Source organism: Protopterus annectens, chromosome 6.part1 (assembly GCF_019279795.1).
Source record: "Protopterus annectens isolate FY-2018-M chromosome 6.part1, PAN1.0, whole genome shotgun sequence".
Lineage (NCBI taxonomy): Eukaryota > Metazoa > Chordata > Ceratodontiformes > Protopteridae > Protopterus > Protopterus annectens.
In genome coordinates this window covers 470,884,276-470,908,845 of record NC_056738.1, presented here as the reverse complement: position 1 = coordinate 470,908,845, position 24,570 = coordinate 470,884,276, and the positions used below count along the sequence as shown (strand labels likewise).

General features: G+C 46.2%; 1 protein-coding gene across 4 annotated transcripts in view; it reads left to right on the top strand.

The window, feature by feature from the left end:
* The window catches only part of SLC19A1 (solute carrier family 19 member 1), a 723,538-nt gene that overhangs the window by 634,617 nt on the left and 64,351 nt on the right, over positions 1–24,570 (top strand). For all 4 annotated transcript variants that reach the window (XM_044075905.1, XM_044075904.1, XM_044075908.1 and 1 more), the window contains one exon: positions 4,015–4,156. In XM_044075905.1, the coding sequence (XP_043931840.1) occupies positions 4,015–4,156 (142 nt within the window). The remainder of the gene's footprint in view (positions 1–4,014; positions 4,157–24,570) is intronic.

Here is a 24,570-nt window from a genome sequence, read left to right as displayed (position 1 = left end):
CAAGTCAGTAAAGCCACTAAGTTGGTTCAAACAAATGAGGGCAGTTAACTCCCGAATCTCCGGGCCTGTGATCCAAGAAGTTGCTAAAAATTTCGCACAGGAATTCGGGGATTCCAAGCATCAAGTGGATGGCTCGAGAAATTTAAACTGCGACACGAGATCTCCTAGAAAGTCTTGTGTGGCAATTCCAGTGAAGTTTCAGTAGACATTGTGGAAGAGTTCATCAAAAAGTTCCCAGACTTCGCCAGAGGCTTCAAAGATGACAACATCTTTTTTCAAGGCGATGCCTGACAGGAGCCTCGTCATGAAGGGTGACAAATTTAAGAGCAGAAAATTTTCCAAAGAATGTTTCACAGTTCTGCTTTGTACTAGCTCAACCAGAGAGAAACTAAAGCCCTTGGTGATTGGTAAATTGGCAAAGCCACACGCATTCAAGACCCTGAAGCCAGAAGACCTCCCCGTCACTTGGAGATCAAACAAATGCGCATGGATGACTGGTGCCCTATTTGAGGAGTGGGTAAGGGGTATCAACCGAGAAGTGAAGAAGAAGAAATGGTCTAGTCTACTGACAGTAGACAATTGTCCTGGCCACCTGCAAGTGAATCATCTCACAAACGTGACACTAAATTTCTGCCTCCAAACACAACCTCAAAAATCCAACCTTTTTTCCAAGGCATCATCAAAACATTTAAAATGCACTACCAAGCCCAGCTCCTGCAGTGAGTCATTACTAAAACACAAATCTGTGATCTGCCTATGGAGGCAACTTCATCCGTTGCATCAGTTAATGTTCTGGATGCTGTCTCTGGATCAGTTCTGCTTGGAATAAAGTTCAGCCAGAAGTGATACAGAAGTGTTTCAAGAAAGTTTGATTTGTCTCAACCCATGCGCACAATGTTTTGGCCCCATCAGACAGTCCATCTCCCATGGCAGAATTCAAAGGAGTGGATTTTGAAGGTTTTGTTGCAATGGATAATGAGGTGGCAACCTGTAATGAACCTGACTCCAAAGCAGTTTTCCAAATAATATTGACCGAAGTACAGACCAGTGTAAAAGTGCATGAAGCAGCTGATGAAGTGGAAGAAGTAAGTGAGGATGACACAGAAATTGCAGAGACTCCAGAAGAAGAGGATGTCAGGCATCTGATAATGCAGTTGAAGTCATTTGCCACGGAAAAATGCCCAGGTATGCTGAATGGTGTAGCCAGCGTTGAGAGTACTTTCTCCAGTTACCTTTGTAATAAGAATAAGAAACAGACCAAGACTGACTCTCTTTTCAGAAAGAATGATTAAACCATGAGAAAACAGTAAGTGTATTGATTTTGTATGATACTGTTTGTATGATTTTACTGTGTTTTGATTATGTATGATTTCATATGGTATTCTCTAATAAAAGCTGTACAAGAAAGTAAAGTACATGTACGTTATCAGTACAGTAGACCTAGTTCCTTATGTTGACCAATTCTGTATGTTGACCAGTTTGTTACAGTCACTTGGGTGGTCACCTTACAGAGGTTCTGCTGTACATCACTTATTCACAGGGTATTAGAACAAGGTTGTGCAATAGCAGGGATTTGGAAGTTTTTCCCATTTCCCACTGTTGCGCAGTTTCGGAGGTAATAAAGACAAATGCACCGAAACCTCAGCGCAAAGGCCAGTTTTAGGGCTTGTATCCAAAGTATTCAATCGCAACAGGAACGACTTTCCCATCCAAAATGCAGTTTATTAAAGTATAATCCAAAAGTACACCAAAGACAATACGTAGTCGATATAACCTCCACGTTTCGTCCAAAACTTCATCAGATAAAACATGCGCATCAAGGTTTCAATTAAATACCCCAATTAAAATTCAAAACAACCAATGGAATTGTATAATAAATTAAATGGTGAATAATTCATTATAAGCAGTACCAAAACCATCCACAAAATAATGTCTTCAACAAAAATGTCATTTACATACAAAATAAACTATTAAAATGTGTAGAAGGGTTAATAATAGTACATAAAAAATACACATTGTTTAAAAATACATATTGTTTAAAATTAATATTTAATAAGTATAACAAGAATAAATATATATAAAATCAAATACATTTCATATTACTATACTACACTCTAGTGGTGCAAAATGGTATTTCAATTAAATCTACTAACATTTTATAAAACCTTTTTGATATATAAAATACGTGCCTTAAATTACACAATCAAACTAAGAACATTTATAATTTTGCTGATCTCAATTTCAAGACAGGGGCCAACGAAATCATATCATTGATGCCTGGGAACTTGTTTGATTCTAAACTTCTATTGGTCCTTTTTGATCCTAGGGGAGGTTGTTGGGAAACCCTTGTTTCATACAGGGAGCTGTACTGGCAGATAGTTTTAGAATCAAACAAGTTCCCAGGCATCAATGATATGATTTTGTTGGCCCCTGTCTTGAAATTGAGATCAGCAAAATTATAAATGTTCTTAGTTTGATTGTGTAATTTAAGGCACGTATTTTATATATCAAAAAGGTTTTATAAAATGTTAGTAGATTTAATTGAAATACCATTTTGCACCACTAGAGTGTAGTATAGTAATATGAAATGTATTTGATTTTATATATATTTATTCTTGTTATACTTATTAAGTATTAATTTTAAACAATATGTATTTTTAAACTATGTATTTTTTATGTACTATTATTAACCCTTCTACACATTTTAATAGTTTATTTTGTATGTAAATGACATTTTTGTTGAAGACATTATTTTGTGGATGGTTTTGGTACTGCTTATAATGAATTATTCACCATTTAATTTATTATACAATTCCATTGGTTGTTTTGAATTTTAATTGGGGTATTTAATTGAAACCTTGATGCGCATGTTTTATCTGATGAAGTTTTGGACGAAACGTGGAGGTTATATCGACTACGTATTGTCTTTGGTGTACTTTTGGATTATACTTTAATAAACTGCATTTTGGATGGAAAAGTCATTCCTGTTGTGATTGAATACTTTGGATACAAGCCCTAATACTGGCCTTTACGCTGAGGTTTCGGTGCATTTGTTTTAATTACTAGTACTGGTTTTGCACCTTCCATTTTCTTGTGTATGAGATAATAAAGACACTTGTGGGGTGTGTCTAGTGAAAATTGATAGTGTGAGGTGCAACGAACAGGTGATCAGGTCTCAATGATATCATTGACATCAGTCACCCCATAATTACACGCACATACACACCACATACTTGTGTGTGGTGTGTGTGTGTGTGTGTGTGTGTGTGTGTGTGTGTGTGTGTGTGTGTGTGTGTTCGTTCACGCACCTGTATTTATGTATGCTTATACATACATGTGTATGCTTGTGTGCACATGTCCTCGCTTGTGCTCCAGTATTTTTGTTTTCGTACATAACACATACATATATATGTGTATGTGTGTGTGTGTGTGCTTTAGAAATAGGTATATAAAATACTTGTTCAGCACTGGTTGGCTAGAATACTACATTATTTGTAATCTTGTGTAAAAGCAGCAGTAGGTTTGAGATACATTAAGCATGCTTCCCTGAGGTAATGAAATGTTGACATCATTATGAAATATGAGATATTTTAGTAACCTTTCCCTTTACTCCATTTCATCCTTTACTTATTTTTAAGGATAGTCATGATGTTGATTGGATTATGCCTAAAATCTCTACAAAAAAATGTTACTTTTGACATTTTGAGCCATTATAAAAAAAATTTAAGCATGTATATGAAACATTAAGTGAAATTAATTCCTTTTGTCAGGAGCTGGACTACAGTGAAATAATCTCTGCACAACCCCAGCGTCTCACACACAACTCACAAAACATCATAACATAATAACATATTGCAAAATGATGACTTGTTGAAGATCACTGGGGTGGTATTGTTGTACTGTATATAGGGTATTTAATAGTTCAGATTTATTTTTTGTCAACTTTCTCACCTAGTGATTGTATGTAATTTTTTTTTTGTATTCCTGGTGTTAACTTTTTTTTATTATTAATAGTTTCCAGATTGCTGCCTCACTTACGAAAGAGTTGTGTGCACTGGTATTTGGAATTAACACATTTCTTGCCACTGTGTTGAAATCAATCATCACTCTTGTAGTAGCAGACAAGAGGGTTCTTGGACTTTCTGTGCACCCACAGGTAGGTTGAATAGTTTATGTGCCATTAATATCACAGAATCAGTTTCGGTGTCACCTGTGTTAAGTCTTCCTCTTTTTCATTTTTTAAGTTAAGTATTTGCACAGAATATATTGACTTAATGTTCCAGACTAGGGGTTTGTAGAGGTAGGTTTATGATCCCAGGCTGAAAAGCTACTGTTGTCACATCTTTGCTCTGTTTTGCCATTATGATTTTGTGTTTGCATGTAATGTCAGTATAGAAATAGGTCTGCTTACTTGCTTATTTAAAAAAAAGATTACAGTCTTAGAGCAATTTTCTTGTTTACTGAAAATATTACAACCTCTTGAAACTAAGGTAGATGTTCATCGTGTTTCACTGTTGCAGTCATGACTGTAGGGTCAGCTTTGTACTCCTGGCGCTCTGACGTCAGGGAGCATGGTTGAACAGCTGACGCCGGACCCAGACATTGGGATTCTGGCCGACCGAGGGCTGCCTGCCGGCAAGGGAGAACCCTACAGTCATGACTGCAACAGTGAAGACACTCGAACATCTACATTTATGGTAGGTGTACACAACTGTACTTTCTTCTGAATCTCATAATAATGTCTGTCTGTCTCATACTTATTTTTTCAAATATTTTTCAGTATTCCATTGAAAAATTAGGTTATGTTGAAGTAATCATCTGAAGTTGTTAATCTTCTTCCTATTCATCACTGATGGGTTCGGTTCCGAGCCCTCGGAACAGAGTCAGCCTTATACCAAGCTTGCATGCACCAAAAACTTTCAAGCTAAGCTGCTACCCACAATGCCTTTCACTCAGTTACCTCAGATCTCATTTGCTGCGCAGCCATATAGCAGCGTTTTACCGAGCTCTTCAGCTGTTACATTTTTCTAAATTTTACAAGTTTTTGTGGAGTTTTTGTATCTTTACTACACTCAGCTCTACCCACAGCTATTTTCATTCGTACCATTGTTGGTATTAGCCCTTCTACCCTTGGGTATTCCCAATACCATTGTTGGTATTTCCCTCTTTCCTTTTTCTTCACTTTCTTCTAACTTTGTGTGTGTGAGTGTTTCCTATTATGTCTGAGAAGAAAGGGACAGTGGTAAACTCCCGAACAGTGACTTTCATGAAGAGTGTGTGTATTGTTTGGGGGTTCCACATTTATCGGCGAAACCTCCATGTGATATTTGTGCCATCTTCAGTCAGTGGACGTTGAATGAGCGACGAAATAAATTGATCCTTAAGGGCCTGCTTCCTTCGCCTTTTTTGGAGGCTATTTCTGCATCAGAGGTCTCATCCCCTCCTTCTGTGGACAAGAAACGTCCTCGCTCAGAACCCTCTTCACTGGCCGGTGATAGGGGCAAAAGCCATAAGCACAAGGCCCATACGAGTTCTACTGAGCACCATACTGCCTCCTCGGTTCCGACCACCTCGGCCACCTCAGCTCCGAGCTTGGCTGCAGTAATTCATACCGGGGTCGCCTCATCGGCACCTGCCCCGGTTCTGACGACTACGGTGCCAACTACAACCTCGGTTCTGACCAGTTTGTCTGCTTCCATCTCGACACCGACATCCCCCATCTCTGTTCCGACGTCGGTTCCGACAGCAAATTCGGAGCCGTTATTGACCTGCACCCCAGCTGTGACCTCAGCTCCAAGCCCGTTCTCGGCTCCGATCATTCCTTTGTTGCTGGTTTCCAAATTGGAATCGTCGATGCCGTTCTGTGATACACCACAAACCCAGTACTCTCTGTCTGTGGATCCTTTTGCCAGACAAGCCTTCAGCCCCTTTTTGGACTGGCCTGATTCCCCCTCAGGGGCATCGGTAAGGTCCACCAGGAGCCTTTCAGAATTGGATGTGGTGCGCCTTTATGATCAGCTACTGACTGCCAGGGGAATTACAAATTTTCCTAAGACCCCATCACACTCTGGGCTTTGGGTCTGTTACACCGGCAACCCCTACATACTCTCCTCCCTTGGATCCCTCGGTTCCAAGGCTCATATAACCGACGTCTATGAGAGGGCCCCTTTCCTTGGCGCCGACAATGACAGTGTCTGAGGCTCCGAGGCCCCTTTGGGTGTTGGTTCCATCGGAACCCACCCTTCCTCAATCTCATGCTTGGGGGGTGGAACCCTGAGTTCTGGCCACAGTTCCGGCTCTGTTGCCAATTCCGTCTTCGGGTCTGGGGGTGTCTCCTGCCCCGAGTTTGCTTGAGGTTCCGTCCACAGGGACGGACCGTGTGGAGCGAGGTGTGACCCCGGTTCTGAAATTGTCTTCTTCATTTCCAGGCTTCCATTCCTCTCCAGGCGGGCCTGCTTTCCAGGTAATGGAGAGGGTGCTTGCTTCCAGCAATCCTCCTACATCAGTTATCCCACCAGTTCCCTCTGAACCGCAGCTGTCAAAGGCCACCCCCCAGGGCTCTGAGAGCACAAGGCCCAGGAAACCCCTGTTCAGGGTATTTCCCTTTCTGAGTCCTCTTCAGATGCTCCCACCGAAGAATCCCCTCGGAAACGGCTGTGTAAGAGGAAACACACTGACTCCCCAGAGGAGTCCCTCATGGCAGATATGGACTACGATGATGGGGAAGGATCCCCACGGTCACCCCCTGACGATGTCTGATTTGGAGACATCCTGGAAATCTTGAAAAGTACAGATGTTAAGTTGTCAATCTCGCCTTCATTCTTGCTTGATGGGTTCGGAGCCGATCCTCGGCTCCGACTCGGCACTTTGCTAAGCTCGAGAGTCACTTTTACCAGCTCGAGGCAGCCCCATATCCCATGATGCAAGGCGGTAAGTACCCAGATCTCGTTTGCCGCTTCGCTGATGAGGTCCTCCTTTTGCCAGCTCCTGGTAAGTGTTAGTTTTTAACTACTTTTTGCCCCTAAATTTAACTTTTTTCACTTTTCTTTAGAATACCTTCTTTTTTACTTAATTGTAAGCCCTTTTCTGACTAAAATTATATTTCCTACCCCTTCTTTTAGTCAGGCCTTCATTCCCTCCCATCCCCCCCCCCCTGTCAGGGTGTGTGTGTGTGAGAGGTTAGTTACTATATTTTAGATAACTTTAGTTGTCTGATTGGGACTGTGTTGTTGTGTACTGTTTGTGTACAACTATGTCCAAAGAAAGGGTCTCAGGCTTTAAGAAGTGTGACTCGTGCTGTCAGAAGATGTCTCTGACAGACGGTCACACTTCTTGTTTATATTGCCTGGGACCTCTCCACCTGCAGGACTCCTGTGCAATTTGTCATTCCTTTAGCCAGAGAGTCCTGCAGGAGAGGAGAAATAAGTTGATTTTAAGGGGTCTCCTTAAACCGGAGGGCTCTCTGGCCAAATCGGCTCCTAGCAAGACTTCTAAGTCTTCTAAGGCCCAGGCTTCTGTATCTAAGCCGGTGGCCTCGGCTCCGACTCCTTCGTAGTCGAGATCGGCTACGGCTGGAGCCGATCCTGTCTTGCAAAAATCTTCTACACCGATGGCTATCGGTGCCGATACTGTTATGGTCACATCGGTGTCGGCTCCGACTGGCTCCGACCACCATGTGGCTCAGGCTTCGGTGTCGGCGCCGACCGGCTCCGATACCGTTACTGTTATGTCTGTGTCGGCTCCGGCTGGAGCCGATGCATCGAGACTTTCATTCGGAGCCGAAAAGTTCTCGGCTCCGTCTGGATCTGTGGTTTCTTCGGCTCCGATGGTTCCTTCGAGGAAGAGGTCCAGGTCCCCTTCCTTGGAACCGATACTCTCGGCTCCGGCCTCACCTCTCCTCTCGGAGCGGAGCCATCGGAGCCGATCATCTAGGTCGTCCAGGCTTTCAGACCATGATTTAGAGAGGGTGGTAAGTAGATTATTGAAATCACAGGCACTGGCCCAGATGCTGCATAGTCCGTCTCAACAGACGACTATTAGTCCACACCCTCTTCAAGTTCCTCCTTCAACTCTACCTCAGAGTTTGGAGCTGGAGTCTTGGGGGTAGTTACTGCTATGGCTGAGGGGCGGATACCCCCCTTCTGCACCCTCGGCATCTACTCTTATCTCCTCTTCGAGACCTTCCTTGGAGGGATTCGGTGGTCGGGCTTCCCTGGTCTCCTCCGAGGGGGTGAGTGGCATCGGACCCTTGTCCGACCCCGCTCTTCCCTTTGGAGCCTCGGCCTTGGTGAGCTCGGCTCCGACATCTGCCTCGGAGCCTTCCCTTTCAGTGGGCCCTGGAGTCCCGGTTTCTTCGGAACGGGTTCTCTCGGACCTCCCTGGGAGGGGGGCCTTTGAGGTGATGAAGAGTGTGCTGGCCACTGGGCTCAGCCAGCAGTCCATTCCCTTAGCTCCTCCCTCTACAGTGCCTGTCGATATCTCTTCCATCTCTCTTGCTCCCGGACCCAGAGATCCACCGCCTCAGGTTTCCCCACTGGGAATAACCCCCTCTTCCGAGGATTCTCCTGATCAGTCAGGAGATCCTCTGCGCAAGAGGACTTGTAAGAGGAAACACCTAGACTCCCCTGAGTCTATCACTTCAGATGCCGACTTAGATGAGTCGGAGGGATCCCCAAGATCCCCCTCTGAGGATGTCTCCTTTTCAGACATCCTAGAACTCCTAAAACAGAGGGGAAACTGGCCCTCCACAAATCCCTCTGAGGATGAGTCGGTATACCTAGAGGCATTTGGATCTCGGCCCTCCACCTCCTGGGTGTCTCCGCCTTCGACCCCTTATGGAGGTTATTGCTCGAAGGCTTGGGCTGCTCCTGACTCTGTAGAGCCAGTTCCTAGGAGGCCGTCTAAATTTATTACTGCCCCTTCGGAAAAGCAATTCCTTACGAAAGGTGTCCCTGTTGATGCCATGGTGGTGGCGGCTGCCACTAAGAAGGAACTTGCAGATCCTTCCGTACCAGTCCATCCTCCTAACAAGGATTCTAGGACCATGGATAGGTATGGTAAGCGGATGTTCTCTTCAGCGACCTTTGCTATGCGCTCGCTGAACTACTTATGTCACTTCACCAGACTCCAAAGGGACATCCTTAAGGAACTAGGTGAAGTAGTACAGGATCCTACGGCTGCAGGGGCTCAAGAGAAAATTGCTTCTCAGCTAGGAATCCTTAATTCTATAGCTAACTCCTCCATGCGACTGATATCATATGCAGCAGATGGAGCGAGTAGAGCCGCTGGTACAGGGGTGGCTCTTAGACATCAATCCTGGATGCGGCTCTGTAATTTTGCAGATCCCTTTAAGGCGTCCTTCACAAACTCTCCCTTTGATGGGTCAGCTTTGTTTGGCCCTCAAGTGAAGGATACATTGACCAGGTGTGAACAGGACGGCAAGACTCTTTCTGCCGTAGGGGTCCATTTTTCCACCCCTTCTAGACCTTACCCCAAAGGACAGAAGGGTGGAAAGATGTGGTTCATAAATCCCAAGGAGTCATGCCGGATACACGTGGTCAGTTTACCCCTAGAGGCAGAGGGGGTAATAACAACAGACGCCGCTCTAGAGGCAGAGGGGGTCCACAGAACCAGGGAAGCAGAGAGCCTCTCTCTGACAAGCCCTTCCAGCATCCCTGAGATGTTGCCCGACTGTCCATCCTTGGAGGCAGTCGGGGGAAGACTATCGCTGTACCCAGAAGCCTGGCGTTCCCTCACTCAAGACAGATGGGTACAGTCGATTATATCCGAGAGTTACAAAATTCCTTTCGAGGAAAGTCCCTTCTCTCACACAAATTCCCTTCCAGATGTACCACCCGGTCTAAGGGAAATTGCAGAGTTAGAAGTATTAAAGCTTCTACAAAAAAGAGCCATGCAGCCAGTTACAACAGACCATTCAGAGCCCGGAATCTACTCAAGATTCTTTTTGGTCCCCAAAAAGACGGGAGACTGGAGACCAATATTGGATCTCAGCAGACTCAACAAGTCTGTGAGAAAGACAAGATTTCAAATGGTCACACTTCAGTCAATTTTGCCCTTCCTAGAGAAGGACAACTGGATGTGCTCAATAGATCTTCAGGATGCGTACTATCACATAAAAATTCACAGGCGCTCCAGAAGGTTTCTCCGCTTTCGGCTGGGGTCCAGTCATTTTCACTTCAGAGCCCTGCCCTTTGGTCTCACTACAGCCCCCAGAGTGTTCACCAAATGTATGGCAGTGGTCACGGCTCACCTGAGACGTCAAGGATTCCAGGTGTTTCCGTATCTCGACGACTGGCTCCTTTCAGCCACCACCAGGCATCAACTTCTTCAAGCCAGGGATTACACACTAAATCTCTGCACTCAATTGGGAATTTCGATAAACTACGAAAAATCCTCCTTATTGCCCTGCCAGTCTATTACCTTCATAGGCGCAAACTTAAACACTGTTCGGATGTCAGCAACCCTCACAGACCAAAGAATCTCAGATATACAAAGTCACGTGAGGATCATCCTTGCCAGCAAAAAGGTGCAAGCCAGAATGGTTCTGAAGGTGTTGGGCCTCATGGCTGCGGCCATTACCCTTCTTTCCCTGGCTCGCTTCTACATACGTCTGCTTCAGTGGATGTTGTTCACTCAGTGGTCGTACCAACAACTTCCAATGCGTCACCAAATCCTGGTGACACAAATTTGCAAGAATCATCTTTCATGGTGGATTACTTCTCCCCAGATTCACCAAGGCAGACCCTTTGTATCCCCGGCCCCGGTAGCCACTGTCACTACGGATGCCTCCCTGATCGGGTGGGGGGGTCATTATCAGGGCAGGATGGTTCATGGGACGTGGCAACCGTTCAAATACCACCTGCACATAAATGTCCTAGAGATGAGAGCAGTGCTTTTAACGTTGCAAGCCCTCAACGACTTTCTTCCCTTGGGAACAATTGCAGTTCACACAGACAACATGTCTGTAGTATGGTATATCAACAAACAGGGCGGAACCAAGTCCTACCCCTTGTGTCGAGAAGCTCTCAGACTTTGGCAATGGGCGATCTCCTCTCATCGGTTTCTGGTAGCAACGCATATCCCTGGGAAAACCAACATTCTAGCGGACAGATTGAGCAGAGCTATTCTCATGCCTCACGAGTGGTCTCTCAAACAATCTATAGTGGAGGAGATTTTTCTAGAATGGGGCCGCCCATGTTGCGATCTTTTTGCTACTCCCCAAAACAGCAAATGCCCAGACTTCTTTTCTCTCTTCCCACTGCCAGGCCATTCCCCCAGAGACGCTCTAACCCAGGATTGGCCCCATGGACTTCTTTATGCCTTTCCTCCCTTTCCATTGATTCCACAAGTTCTCCAGAAAGCCACCATTTTGAGAGCCAAAATGATTCTCATTGCTCCCTATTGGCCTCGACAAATTTGGTTTCCGTTCCTCCATCGTCACCTTTTGGTGCAGCCGTGGCATCTGGACCCAATACCAGACCTTCTGATTCACCAATCGGGTCAGCTGCACCGGTCTATCCCTTCTCTCAACCTCACAGCATGGTTGCTCCACTTCCTTCCTTAGCCAGGCTTCCTATGATCTCTAATCCTGTTAGGGATATCATAGTGGCTTCCCTAAAATCCTCTACTAGAAGGATTTATACCAGCAAATGGAAACGCTTTTCTTGTTGGGCAAAAGTTAAAAATATTGATCCTTTTACTGCTCCAGTTCAAGCAGTTTTGGATTTCTTAGCGGAAATCTTTCACGCGGGCTCTTCTTCTTCCACGGTCAAAGTTCAGTTGGCTGCTATCTCGAACTTTCATGTCGGGTTCGCAGATCACAACATTATGTCCCACAGGCTTTGTAGAGCCTTCTTAAAAGGAATCTTTCTCCTGAAACCTCCAGTCAGGAGTCCTCCTCCTCAATGGGACCTAAATTTAGTGCTGACATCCTTGATTCTTCCTCCCTTCGAGCCAGCTGTTTCATGTTCCCTGAAATTTCTTTCATGGAAAACACTCTTCCTGGTTGCTATTACCTCGGCTAGGAGAGTGTCTGAACTTCATGCTCTCTCTGTTCGTCCCCCTTATTTGGTCTTCCACAAAGACAGGGTATCCTTGAGAACTAATCCGACCTTTTTGCCCAAGGTCGCCTCAAAGAGTAATTTGAATCAGTCTATTGACCTTCCGGTATTTTTCCCAAATTACTCAAACAGATCGGAACAAAAATTACATTATCTTGATGTTCACCGCCAACTCAGATATTATTTGGACAGAACAAAACAATTCAGGAAATCCGATCAGCTCTTTATTTCTTATGCTGATAACAAAAAAGGCCTTCCTGTCTCAAAAGTGACCTTATCTAGATGGCTTTCTTCTGTCATCTCTGAAATCTATCAGCTCAGGGGAAAACAGCTGTGCTCGAAACCTAAAGCGCATTCAACCAGAAGCTTAGCCACTTCCACAGCCTTTCAGGCTAGACTTCCATTAGACACTATTTGTGCAGCAGCCACTTGGGCCACTCCTCATACCTTTGTTTCTCATTACAAATTGGATTTGGCCTCCAGGGATAGAGCCAGTCTTGGCTCTACAGTTCTCAAGAGTCTGTTCCATTGAGCCACCCAGGATAGAGGTGCTAGGGACGCGGTCCCATCAAGCAAGAATGAAGGGGAGATTGACAATTTAACATTGAGAAGTTATGTACCTACCATAACGTTCCATGTTAGTTGTCTTCTCTCGCCTTCTTTCTTGCAACCCTCCCTCCTTCCCCCTGGCCTGGACAGACCTTTTTTCTCCCTACATGGAAGAATGCTTCTTAAGACCATACAGTTCTGGTCTTCATAACCCATCCTTCAGGCTTTTTCTGGCTTTCTTTCTTCCTTTGGGAAGTTTTTTATGCTAGGTGTTATTGCCTATAGACAACAAACGAGATCTGGGTACTTACCGCCTTGCATCATGGGATATGGGGCTGCCTCGAGCTGGTAAAAGTGACTCTTGAGCTTAGCAAAGTGCCGAGTCGGAGCCGAGGATCGGCTCCGAACCCATCAAGCAAGAAAGAAGGCGAGAGAAGACAACTAACATGGAACGTTATGGTAGGTACATAACTTCTCATTTTGTACCTACCATAAATGTAGATGTCCGATAGGTATGCATCTGCAGTCATCACATATGGGTTGTCCTGCCTCAGGCAGCCCTTCGGTCGGCCGAATTCCAAAGTCTGGGTCCAGCATCGGCTGAAGTTGCCCTTTCCCCGACGTCAGAGTGCCTGGGGTATAAAAGCGTCAGCCGACGCCATCTTCCTCAGTTTTTCTTGCCCCAGATGCCAGGTGCCCTCTAAGGAAGGCTAAATTTGGAGGAATGCAATAAATTCCAAACATGCACAGAAATATATATATATGCATAAAAAAAAAAATATATATATATATATATATATATATATATATATATATATATATATATATATATGTATATATAAAACAAATACACCATAATAGATAACCCCAGCAAGCTATGAGAGGGATAAGTACCCAAGAAATACCACAGAGGAGAAGGAGGGAGGGTAAACCTGACTGCAGATGCATACCTATCGGACATCTACATTTATGGTAGGTGCAAAACTGTACTATGTCCTTCAAGGATGCATCTGCAGTCATCACATATGGGTAGAATACCATAGCCAATCTGGGGGTGGAGGATCTATGTAAAGGATGGTGTAGCTAAAATGCCCTGCAGGACTGCTGTAGCAAAGCCTGCTCTGGATTTGGAATATAAAGGTAAATTGTAATGCTTGGAAAATGTATGCATGGAGCTCCATGTAGCAGCTTCTAAAATGTCCTTGGTAGCCACCCCTCTTAAGAAGGCTGTGGAGGTGGCTGTGGCTCTGGTGGAATGAGGTCTAATGTTAGCCTGCACAGTTTTTCCTTGAAAGGAGTAACAAAAGCAAATGCAGTTTCCTATCCATTTAGAAATTGCCTGCTTTGAAATTGCTTTTCCTTGTGCACTAGCAGCATATGCTACAAACAGCTGGTCAGTTTTTCTGTTACTTTTAGTTCTGTCCAAGTAGTAGCGCAACTGTCTGTGTATGTCCAGGGTATGCAGAAGCTTTTCCCCTTTGTTTTGTGGATTTGGAAAGAAGGTAGGCAGTTGAATAGCTTGGTTTAAGGAGACCCTGGATACCACCTTTGGCATAAATGAAGGATTGGTTCTCAAAGAGACTCTGTCTTGATGAAAGATAAGGAATGGCTGTACTGCCATGAGGGCCTGTAACTCAGATACTCTTCTTGCTGAGGTTATGGCTAGAAGGAAGGCAGTCTTCCAAGACAGGAACTGTAGTTCTGCAGATGCTGCTGGTTCAAAGGGAGGCAGTGTTAGTTTTTCCAACACGAAGTTAAGGTCCCAAATAGGCACTGGTGGATTCCTTGGGGGATTAATGTTTTTAATTCCTCGTAGAAACTGTCTTAGGAGAGGATGAGAGAAGACAGGTGGATCAGTATTGTACTCTGCTGAAATTGCTGAAGCATGAATTTTAATGGAAGAGTAAGACAGGCCATTGTGGAGCATTTCTGCCAAATATTCCAGGATATGTGCCATGTTCATAACTGTTGCATCTAGGCCCTTTGAGGTGCTCCAGGTGTGAAATTTTGCTGAGTATGCCTTTCTTGTGGAAGGCCTGCGAGCTTCCATGATGATATCCTTCACTCTCTTGGATAGCTTATCCTGGAGATGAATCAAGGTATTTTCCAGGCAGCTAGTTGTAATGTTTTCAGGTTGGAATGCGGAGTTTTGTAATTGTGCTGTGTCAGGAGAAGCGGCCACTGTGGAAGAAGCCATGGTTTCGTCCGTGACATGCTCTTTAGCAATGGGTACCAGTGCTGTCTTGGCCAGTCCGGAGCTATCAGAATCACTCTTGGCTGCTCTGCCGTGATCTTCAGTAAGACCTTGGTCATTAATGGAAGAGGTGGGAATGCATACACTGTTAAGAGTTCTCCAGCTGAAAGAGAGGGCGTCCACTTTCCATGCTTGTGGGTGGTATGTCCTTGAGCAGAATTTCTCCAGCTGATGATTGTGTGGGGAGGCAAAGAGGTCTGTGTCCGGTCTCCCCCATGATTGTGTTATCTGATGGAAGATGTCTGGGTGCAGCATCCAATGTTAAGTTGTCAATCTCGCCTTCATTCTTGCTTGATGGGTTCGGAGCCGATCCCTCGGCTCCGACTCGGCACTTGCTAAGCTCGAGAGTCACTTTTACCAGCTCGAGGCAGCCCCATATCCCATGATGCAAGGCGGTAAGTACCCAGATCTCGTTTGCCGCTTCGCTTATGAGGTCCTCCTTTTACCAGCTCCTGGTAAGTGATTAAAATACTTGATATTTTAGCCCCTTTTTACTAAAACCCTTTAATTTTTAGTTTTAAGTTAATTTTAAAGATTTTCTGACAGAAATTTACCTGTCTCTTTTTATTTTTTAGTCAAACTTTACCCATCCCATCCCCCCCCTGTTAGGGTGTGTGTGTGTGTTTGTCTACTTATACCTTTTTGGTATATTTAATTTAATTTAATTCTTTGACTGGTGTGTGTGTGTGTTGTCTTTCACCATGTCAAATGAGAGGGTCTCAGGCTTTAAGAAGTGTGACTCGTGCTGTCAGAAGATGTCTCTGACAGACGGTCACACTTCTTGCCTGTATTGCCTGGGGCCTCTTCACCTGCAGGACTCCTGTGCTATATGTCATTCCTTCAGCCAGAGAGTCCTGCAGGAAAGAAGAAACAAACTGATACTTAGGGGCCTTCTTAAGCCGGATGGCTCTCCGGCTAAGTCGGCTCCATCCAAATCTGCCAAATCTTCCAAGGCCCAGGCTTCTGTGTCAAAGCCTGCGGCCTCGGCTCCGACTTCTTCTGAGTCGAGATCGGCTCTGGCTGGAGCCGATTCTGGCTTAACTAAGCCTTCGCACCGATGGCTATCGGTGCCGATTCTGCATCGACCACCGGTGTCGGCTCCGATCGGTTCCGACCACCATGTGGCACAGGCATCGGTGTCGGCTCCGATCGGCTCCGACACCGTTACTTTTGTGGCTGTATCGGGTCCGGCTGGGGCCCGTGCATCGAGGCTACCTGTCGGCTCCGATAAGTTGTCGGCTCCGACAGGGTCTATAGTTTCATCGGTTCCGATGGCTCATTCCAGGAAGAGGTCGAGGTCTCCTTCCTTGGAGCCGATACTTTCGGCTCCGGCTTCACCTCTCCTTTCGGAACGGAGCCATCGGAGCCGATCTTCAAGGTCATCCAGGCTTTCAGACCATGACTTAGAGAGAGTGGTCAGTAGATTACTTAAGTCACAGGCACTGGCCCAAATGTTACATAGTCCGTCTCAACAGACGACTGTTGGTCCACACCCGTTACAGTTCCTCCTTCAACTCTACCCCAGAGCTTGGAGTTGGAGTCTTCCGGAATGGTTACTGCTACGGCTGGAGGACAGATACCCCTTCTGTTCCTTCAGCCTCTACTCTTATCTCCTCTTGAGACCTTCCTTAGAGGGATTCGGTGGTCGGGCTTCCATGGTCTCCTCCGAGGGGGTGAGTGGCATCGGACCCTTGTCCGAACCCGCTCTTCCCCTTGGAGCCTCGGCCTTGGTGAGCTCGGCTCCGACATCTGCCTCGGAGACTTCCCTTCGGTGGTCCCTGGAGTTCCTAGTTCTTGAACGGGTTCTCTCGGACCTGCCTGGGAGGGAGCATTCGAGGTGATGAAGAGTGTGCTGGCCACTGGTATCAGTCAGCAGTCTGTTCCCTTAGCTCCTCCCTCTATAGTGCCTGTTGACATCTCTGCCACTTCTCTTGCTACAGGACCCAGAGATCCTCCGCCTCAGGTTTCCCCATTGGGAATTTGCCCCTCTTCCGAGGATTCTCCTGATGTTTCGGGAGATCCTCCTAGGAAGAGGACTTGTAAGAAGAAACATGTAGACTCCCCCGAGTCTGTCACTTCAGATACTGACTTTGATGAGTCAGAGGGATCCCTAGATCCCCTCTGAGGATGTCTCCTTCTCAGACATCCTAGAACTCCTTAAACAGAGGGAAACTGGCCCACCAACAATCCCTCTGAGGATGAGTCAGTATACCTAGAGGCATTTGGATCTCGGCCCTCCACCTCCTGGGTGTCTCCGCCTTCACCCCTTATGCAGGTTATTGCCCGAAAGGCGTGGGCAGCTCCTGACTCTGTAGAGCCAGTCCCTAGGAGGCCTTCAAAATTTATCACTGCCCCGTGTGACAAGCAATTCCTCACTAAGGGTGTCCCCACTGATGCCATGGTGGTGGCTGCTGCCACCAAGAAGGAACTTGCAGATCCTTCCTTACCCGTCCATCCTCCTAATAAGGACTCTAGGACCATGGATAGGTACGGTAAGCGGATGTTTTCCTCAGCGACCTTTGCTATGCGTTCGCTGAATTACCTATGTCACTTCACCAGACTCCAGAGGGATATCCTTAAGGAGCTGGGTGAAGTAGTACAGGATCCTACAGCTGCAGGAGCTCAAGAAAAAATTGCTTCGCAGCTAGGAACCCTTAATTCCATTGCAAACTCCTCCATGCTAATATCATATGCTGCTGATGGAGTAGAGCCGCAGGTACAGGTGTGGCTCTTAGGCGCCAAGCCTGGATGCGGCTATGTGACTTTGCAGATCCCTTCAAGGCGTCCTTCACAAATTCTCCCTTTGATGGGTCAGCTTTGTTTGGCCCTCAGGTGAAGGAAACTTTGACCAGGTGCGAGCAGGATGGCAAGACTCTTTCTGCTGTAGGAGTCCGTTTTCCACCCTTCTAGACCTTACCCCAAAGGACAGAAAGGTGGAAAAATGTGGTTCATAAATCCCAAGGAGTCACGCCGGATTCACGTGGTCAGTTTACCCCTAGAGGCAGAGGGGTAACAACAACAGACGCTCTAGAGGCAGAGGGGTCCAAAACCAGGGAAACAGAGAGCCTCTCTCTGACAAGCCCTTTCAGCATCCCTGAGATGTTGCCCGGCTGTCCCTCCTTGGAGGCAGTCGGGAAGATTATCACTGTACCCAGAAGCCTGGCATTCCCTCACTCAAGACAGATGGGTACAGTCGATCATATCCAAGGGTTACATAATTCCTTTCGAGGAAAGTCCTTTCCCTCAAATTCCCTTCCAGATGTACCACCGGTCTAAGGGAAATTGCAGAGTTAGAAGTCTCAAAACTACTGCAAAAAGAGCCATTCAGCCAGTTACAACAGACCATTCAGAGCCGGAATCTACTCAAGGTTCTTTTGGTCCCCAAAAGACGGAGACTGGAGACCAATATTGGATCTCAGCAGACTCAACAAGTCTGTGAGGAAGACAAGATTCGAATGGTCACTCTTCAGTCAATTCTGCCCTTCTTACAGAAGGACAACTGGATGTGCTCAATAGATCTTCAGGATGCGTACTATCACATCAAAATTCACAGACGCTCCAGGAGATTTCTCCGCTTCGGCTGGGGTCCAGTCATTTCCAGTTCAGAGCCCTGCCCTTTGGTCTCACTACAGCCCCCAGAGTGTTCACCAAATGCATGGCAGTGGTCACGGCTCACCTGAGACGTCAAGGATTCCAGGTGTTTCCGTATCTCGACGACTGGCTCCTGTCAGCCACCACCAGGCATCAGCTTATACAAGCCAGGGATTACACAATAAATCTTTGTTCTCATTTGGGCATCTCGATCAACTTTGAAAAGTCATCCTTATCGTCCTGCCAGTCTATTACCTTCATAGGCAAACTTAAACACTGTTCGGATGTCAGCTACCCTTACAGATCAAAGAGTTTCAGACATTCAGAGTCATGTCAGGATCATTCTGGCCAACAAGAAAGTACAGGCCAGAATGGTTCTAAAGGTATTAGGCCTCATGGCTGCGGCCATTACTCTTCTTCCCTGGCTCGATTCTACATGCCTTCTTCAGTGGATGCTGTTCACACAGTGGTCGTACCAACAACTTCCTATCGTCACCAGATTCTGGTGACACAGACTTGCAAAGATCATCTTGCTTGGTGGATCACATCTCCTCAGGTTCACCAAGGCAGGTACTTTGTACCCCATCCCGATAGCCACTGTCACCACGGATGCCTCCTGATCGGGTGGGGGTCATTATCAGGGCAGGATGGTTCATGGACGTGGCAGTCGTTCGAGTACCATCTGCACATAAATGTCCTGGAGATGAGAGCAGTGCTTTTAACGTTGCAAGCCCTCAACGACTTTCTTCCCGTAGGGACAATTGCAGTCCACACAGACAACATGTCTGTAGTTTGGTATATCAACAAACAGGGCGGAACCAAGTCCTACCCCTTGTGTCGAGAAGCTCAGACTATGGCAATGGGCGATCTCCTCTCATCAGTTTCTGGTAGCAACGCATATCCCTGGGAAAACCAACATTGTAGCGGACAGATTGAGCAGAGCTATTCTCATGCCTCACGAGTGGTCTCTCAAGCAATCTATAGCGGAAGAGATTTTTCTGGAATGGGGTCGTCCATGTTGCGATCTTTTGCTACTCCCCAAAACAGCAAATGTCCAGACTTCTTCTGTCTCTTCCTCTACCAGGCCATCCCCAGAGACGCTCTGACCCAGGATTGGCCCCAGGGACTTCTTTATGCCTTCCTCCATTTCCTCTGATCCCTCAAGTTATCCAGAAAGCTACCGCTTTGAGAGCCAAATTGATTCTCATTGCCCCTTACTGGCCTCGACAAGTTTGGTTCCCGTTCCTCCATCATCACCTTTTGGTGCAGCCGTGGCATCTGGCCCCAGTGCCACATCTTCTGATTCACCGATCGGGTCGGCTGCACGGTCTATCCCTTCTCTCAACCTCACAGCATGGTTGCTCCACTTCCTTCCTTAGCCAGGCTTCCTTTGATCTCTAACCCAGTTAGAGACATCATAGTAACCGTTAAAATCCTCTACCAGGAGGATTTATACAAGCAAATGGAAACGTTTCTCTTATTGGGCTAAGGCCAAGAATATTGATCCTTTCACTGCCCCTGTTCAGGCAGTCCTGGACTTCTTAGCAGAGATTTTTCATGCAGGCTCCTCTTCTTCCACAGTCAGAGTTCAATTGGCTGCTATCTCCAACTTTCATGTCGGGATAGCAGATCATAATATTATGTCCCATAGGCTCTGCAGGGCCTTCTTGAAAGGAATTTTCCTACTAAAGCCTCCAATCAGGAATCCTCCTCCTCAGTGGGATCTAAATTTAGTGCTGACATCCTTGATTCTTCCCCCCTTCGAGCCAGCTATTTCTTGCTCCCTGAAATTTCTTTCTTGGAAAACTTTATTCCTAGTGGCTATTACATCGGCCAGGAGGGTGTCTGAACTTCATGCTCTATCGGTTCGACCCCCCTATTTGGTTTTTCACAAAGACAGAGTATCTTTGAGAACTAATCCAACCTTTTTGCCTAAGGTCGCTTCAAAGACCAATTTGAATCAATCCATTGATCTGCCTGTATTTTTCCCAAACTATTCAGACAGAGCTGAACAAAAGCTACATTATCTTGATGTCCACCGTCAACTTAGATATTATTTGGACAGAACAAAAAATTTAGAAAATCTGATCAACTTTTTGTTTCCTATGCGGATAATAAAAAAGGCCTTCCTGTTTCTAAAGTGACCTTGTCCAGATGGCTTTCTTCGGTCATCTCTGAAATTTATCTGCTCAGGGAAAACAGCTGTGCTCAAAACCTAAAGCACATTCAACTAGGAGCTTAGCTACTTCTACAGCCTTTCAAGCTAGACTTCCTTTAGACATTATTTGTGCAGCGGCCACTTGGGCCACTCCTCACACTTTTGTTTCCCATTACAAATTGGACTTGGCCTCCAGGGACAGAGCCAGCTTTGGCTCTACAGTCCTCAAGAGTCTGTTCCATTGAGCCACCCAGGATAGAGGTGCTAGGACGGTCCCATCAAGCAAGAATGAAGGCGAGATTGACAACTTAACATTAAGAAGTTATGTACCTACCATAACGTTCCATGTTAGTTGTCTTCTCTGCCTTCTTTCTTGACCCTCCCTCCTTCCCCCTGGCCTGGACAGACCTTGTTATAAGAAATTATTATGCTGAAGACCTTTCAGACCTGGTCCTTCTTCCATCCTGTAAGTTTTCTTTCTTCCTTTGGGAAGTGTTTTTTGCTTGGTGCTATTGCCCTTTGTCATCAAACGAGATCTGGGTACTTACCGCCTTGCATCATGGGATATGGGGCTGCCTCGAGCTGGTAAAAGTGACTCTCGAGCTTAGCAAGTGCCGAGTCGGAGCCGAGGGATCGGCTCCGAACCCATCAAGCAAGAAAGAAGGCGAGAGAAGACAACTAACATGGAACGTTATGGTAGGTACATAACTTCTTATTCGTGTGCATCCATGATGTTCCTGCTTAAGTTGTCCGCCAGTATATTGTCCTTTCCTGGTACAAACTGGGATTGCAGCCGTATATTGAGTGTCAAGGAAAGCTCCCATAGATTCATCGCCAGTCTGCAAAGAGGGTAGGAATGGGTGCCTCCTTGCTTGTGTGTGTACCACATAACTGTAGTGTTGTCTGTCTTTATTAGCAGGTGGCCTTGATGTAGAAATAACTTGAAGGCCTCAATAGCATGTATCACTGCCAGCATTTCCTTTTGCTTTATGTGCATGCGTAGCTCTTTTTGTGACCATAGTCCTTGAATGCATCTTCCCTCCATGTGCGCTCCCCATCCGTGGTCTGAAGCGTCCGTTGTAATGGTTTGGCTGGCTATTGGTTTGCTGAAGGGCAAACCCCTGTTTGACTGGCTTGCTTGAGCCCACCACAGAAATTCCCTTTGAAGGCATGGGATGAGTGGTATCAAAGTTTCCAAGCTGTGCCTGTGCTGAGTCCATAAACTCCTTAGGTACCATTGTAGATGTTCTTCATCTCACATTGCTGCAGTCCTTACACTTGGGTAGTCCGCTGTCCTCGGTCGGCCCGAATATCAAAGTATTAGGCTGACGTCGGTCAAGGCGCTTAAGACTGACATCAGAACGTCAGGGTACAAATGCGCATGACCGACGTCATATCCTCAGTCTTTTTTGCCGCATGGTCCGATGCAGAAGCAGCGTTGCAAGTGCCGTTCGGCGTTCTGAAATTTTTCGAATTCGGAGTTTCAGACCGAGTCAAAGTTGGCTAAGTACCCCGTTGGGGAATATTTTAGTTTTTCTTGCCTCAGTGGTTTACCGGATGTCAGAAAAAGTGAATAACTGTATTTCTTGTGGGAAGCAGATACCGCATAGGGATTATCATACTTTGTGTATTCCTTGTTTGGGGCCTGAGCACGACGTTGTTGGGTGTCGCTTTTGTGCTAGGTTCAATAAGCGCACTATTAAGCGAAGGTTAGATTGTGCCAGGTTGGTCTTGAGAAGCGGTGCAATTATAATATGCCGCCGGATGCTCCGGCGCTTCGCTTCGAAGAAGCGCAAAGACAAAGCAGCTAAACCCAGACAAGAAGAGTTGTCCGTACCGGACGCCGGTTCTTTAGAGGCGTCAGTGGAACCGGTGGTTCCGCCGGAGGCTTCTCTGGAGTCCCAGGGGGAGACTTTGATATTGCAGGATGTGGCCTCTCAGGAGGCAGGTCAGGCTGAAGGGGCTTCTCGGGTTACTGTACTCCCCTCCCTTCCTAGGGTGGTTAGGCCCTCTCCTTCTGTTTCCAAGGCTTCTCCCAGAGGCAGGCCAGGTTTAGCTTCTGTTGGTGTCACTCCTAGTTCTACAGGATCTGTGCCCAAGAAGCACATGCTTAAGATGGCAGAGGATTTAATTACTTTGATTAGAGGTTCTTTGCCCCCTCCTGATAAGAGGCCTAGGGTGGAACCAGAGTTGGGGAGTTTTGAGCAGGCTTGGATGTTTCAGAGTCTTGGCTGAAGACTTGCAGGAGTACTCTCCTTATTCTGATTCTGATGCAGATGATTGACTCCTTCTGCTTCTCCTCCAGAGGATTTTTCTTTTCAGAGACTCTTCATTCCATGAGGGAACATTTTAAGTGGGAAGGTCAGGACTTCTCTGATTCCAGGAAAAGGCTTAGGGAATTTTTGCTTTTACCCCAGCATAGGCCTTTGGCTATACCACCTGTTCTGGATGTTGTGGAGGATGTGTTTGCAGAGGCTTCACTTAATCCTGATTCTTTGCCTCCTGCTCCTGTTAAACCGGATAGGTATTACAGGGTGCCTGAGGCTCATAAATATCTTTATAAGAGTCCTAGGGCGACCCAGAAACTGTTAGTCAGGGACCTAAGGGTGTCAAGGCCTCTGTTGTAAAAATCCGGTTCCTCCAGATAAGGAGGCCAGAGCTTTGGATAGATGGGGAAAGAAAGTCTATACTTCTTCCACCTTAGCTATGAGGGCTTTGAATTGCCAGTTTCACATGTTGAAATATCAAAACTATCTTCTTTCTCAATTGAAGTCTAAGGTAGATGCTCTGGCGGAAGGCATTGAGTGTAAAGAATTACAAGATTTGGTGCATGTCTCGAACAGGTGGGTAAGCATTCTTTACAATGTGGTTTTGATGCTGTACAGGCCTCGTCTAGGGTGGCTGCCACTGGTTCAGTTCTTCGCAGGCACGCCTGGCTGAGGGATCAGAATTTATCTGACCATGTTAAGACAAGGATTTTGGATGCTCCTTTACAGTCTGATGTGTTGTTTGGTTCACCTGTGGAGTCAGTCTTGAAGAAAATGGAGGACAAGGCTAAGTCTATGCAGGCTGTTAAAGATTTTTTGCAAGTTCAGCCTCCGAAGTTTAGTAGGAATTGGCCTGCTAAGGGGTGGACGTATCCTTCTTATGATTCTCAGTCTAGGGGTAGATCTAGATGTGGTAGGGGCAGAGCTCAGAGTTCCTTCAGACCTAGAACGGGGAGTTCACCTGCACAGTCTTTGGGTGAGGGCAGGGGCCAGTCCTTTCGTAAACAGGCCCAATGACCTACCTTTTCAGCTGCCAGATCCTTCTTGCCTGGCAGCACCTTTGGGAGGAAGGTTGGCACTCTTCAAGGAAAATTGGAGTTTGATTACTCAAGACAGATGGGTATTGGATATCATACACCAAGGTTACAAGTTTTATTTCCATACCTTGCCTCCTTTCAAAGGCATGCCAGACGTTCCTCCTCAGCAAAGACTAGAGGCTCACAAACAAATTTCTCTGCTACTTCAAATAGGGGCCATACAACCGGTCCCTCTACCAGAAGTGGGCCTAGGATTTTATTCTCGCCTGTTCCTAGTACCAAAGAAGGGGAACACGTGGAGACCAATTTTGGATTTATCTATCCTCAACACATATCTGGACATTCCCAAGTTCAAAATGTTGACGTTACAACAGCTTTTGCCTCTGCTGGGCAAAGATCACTGGATGGTGACTCTGGATCTCAAGGAGGCTTACCTTCATGTTCCTATCAGGCTCAGTTGCAGGAAGTATCTGCGTTTTGGCTGGGACTTCTCATTATCAGTTCTCTGCATTGCCCTTTGGCTTATCTACTGCGCCCAGAGTGTTCACGAAAGTTCTGGCTCCAGTGATAGCTTTTTTCAGGCTAAGAGGAATACAGATTTATCCTTATTTGGACGATTGCCTGATTCTGGCCC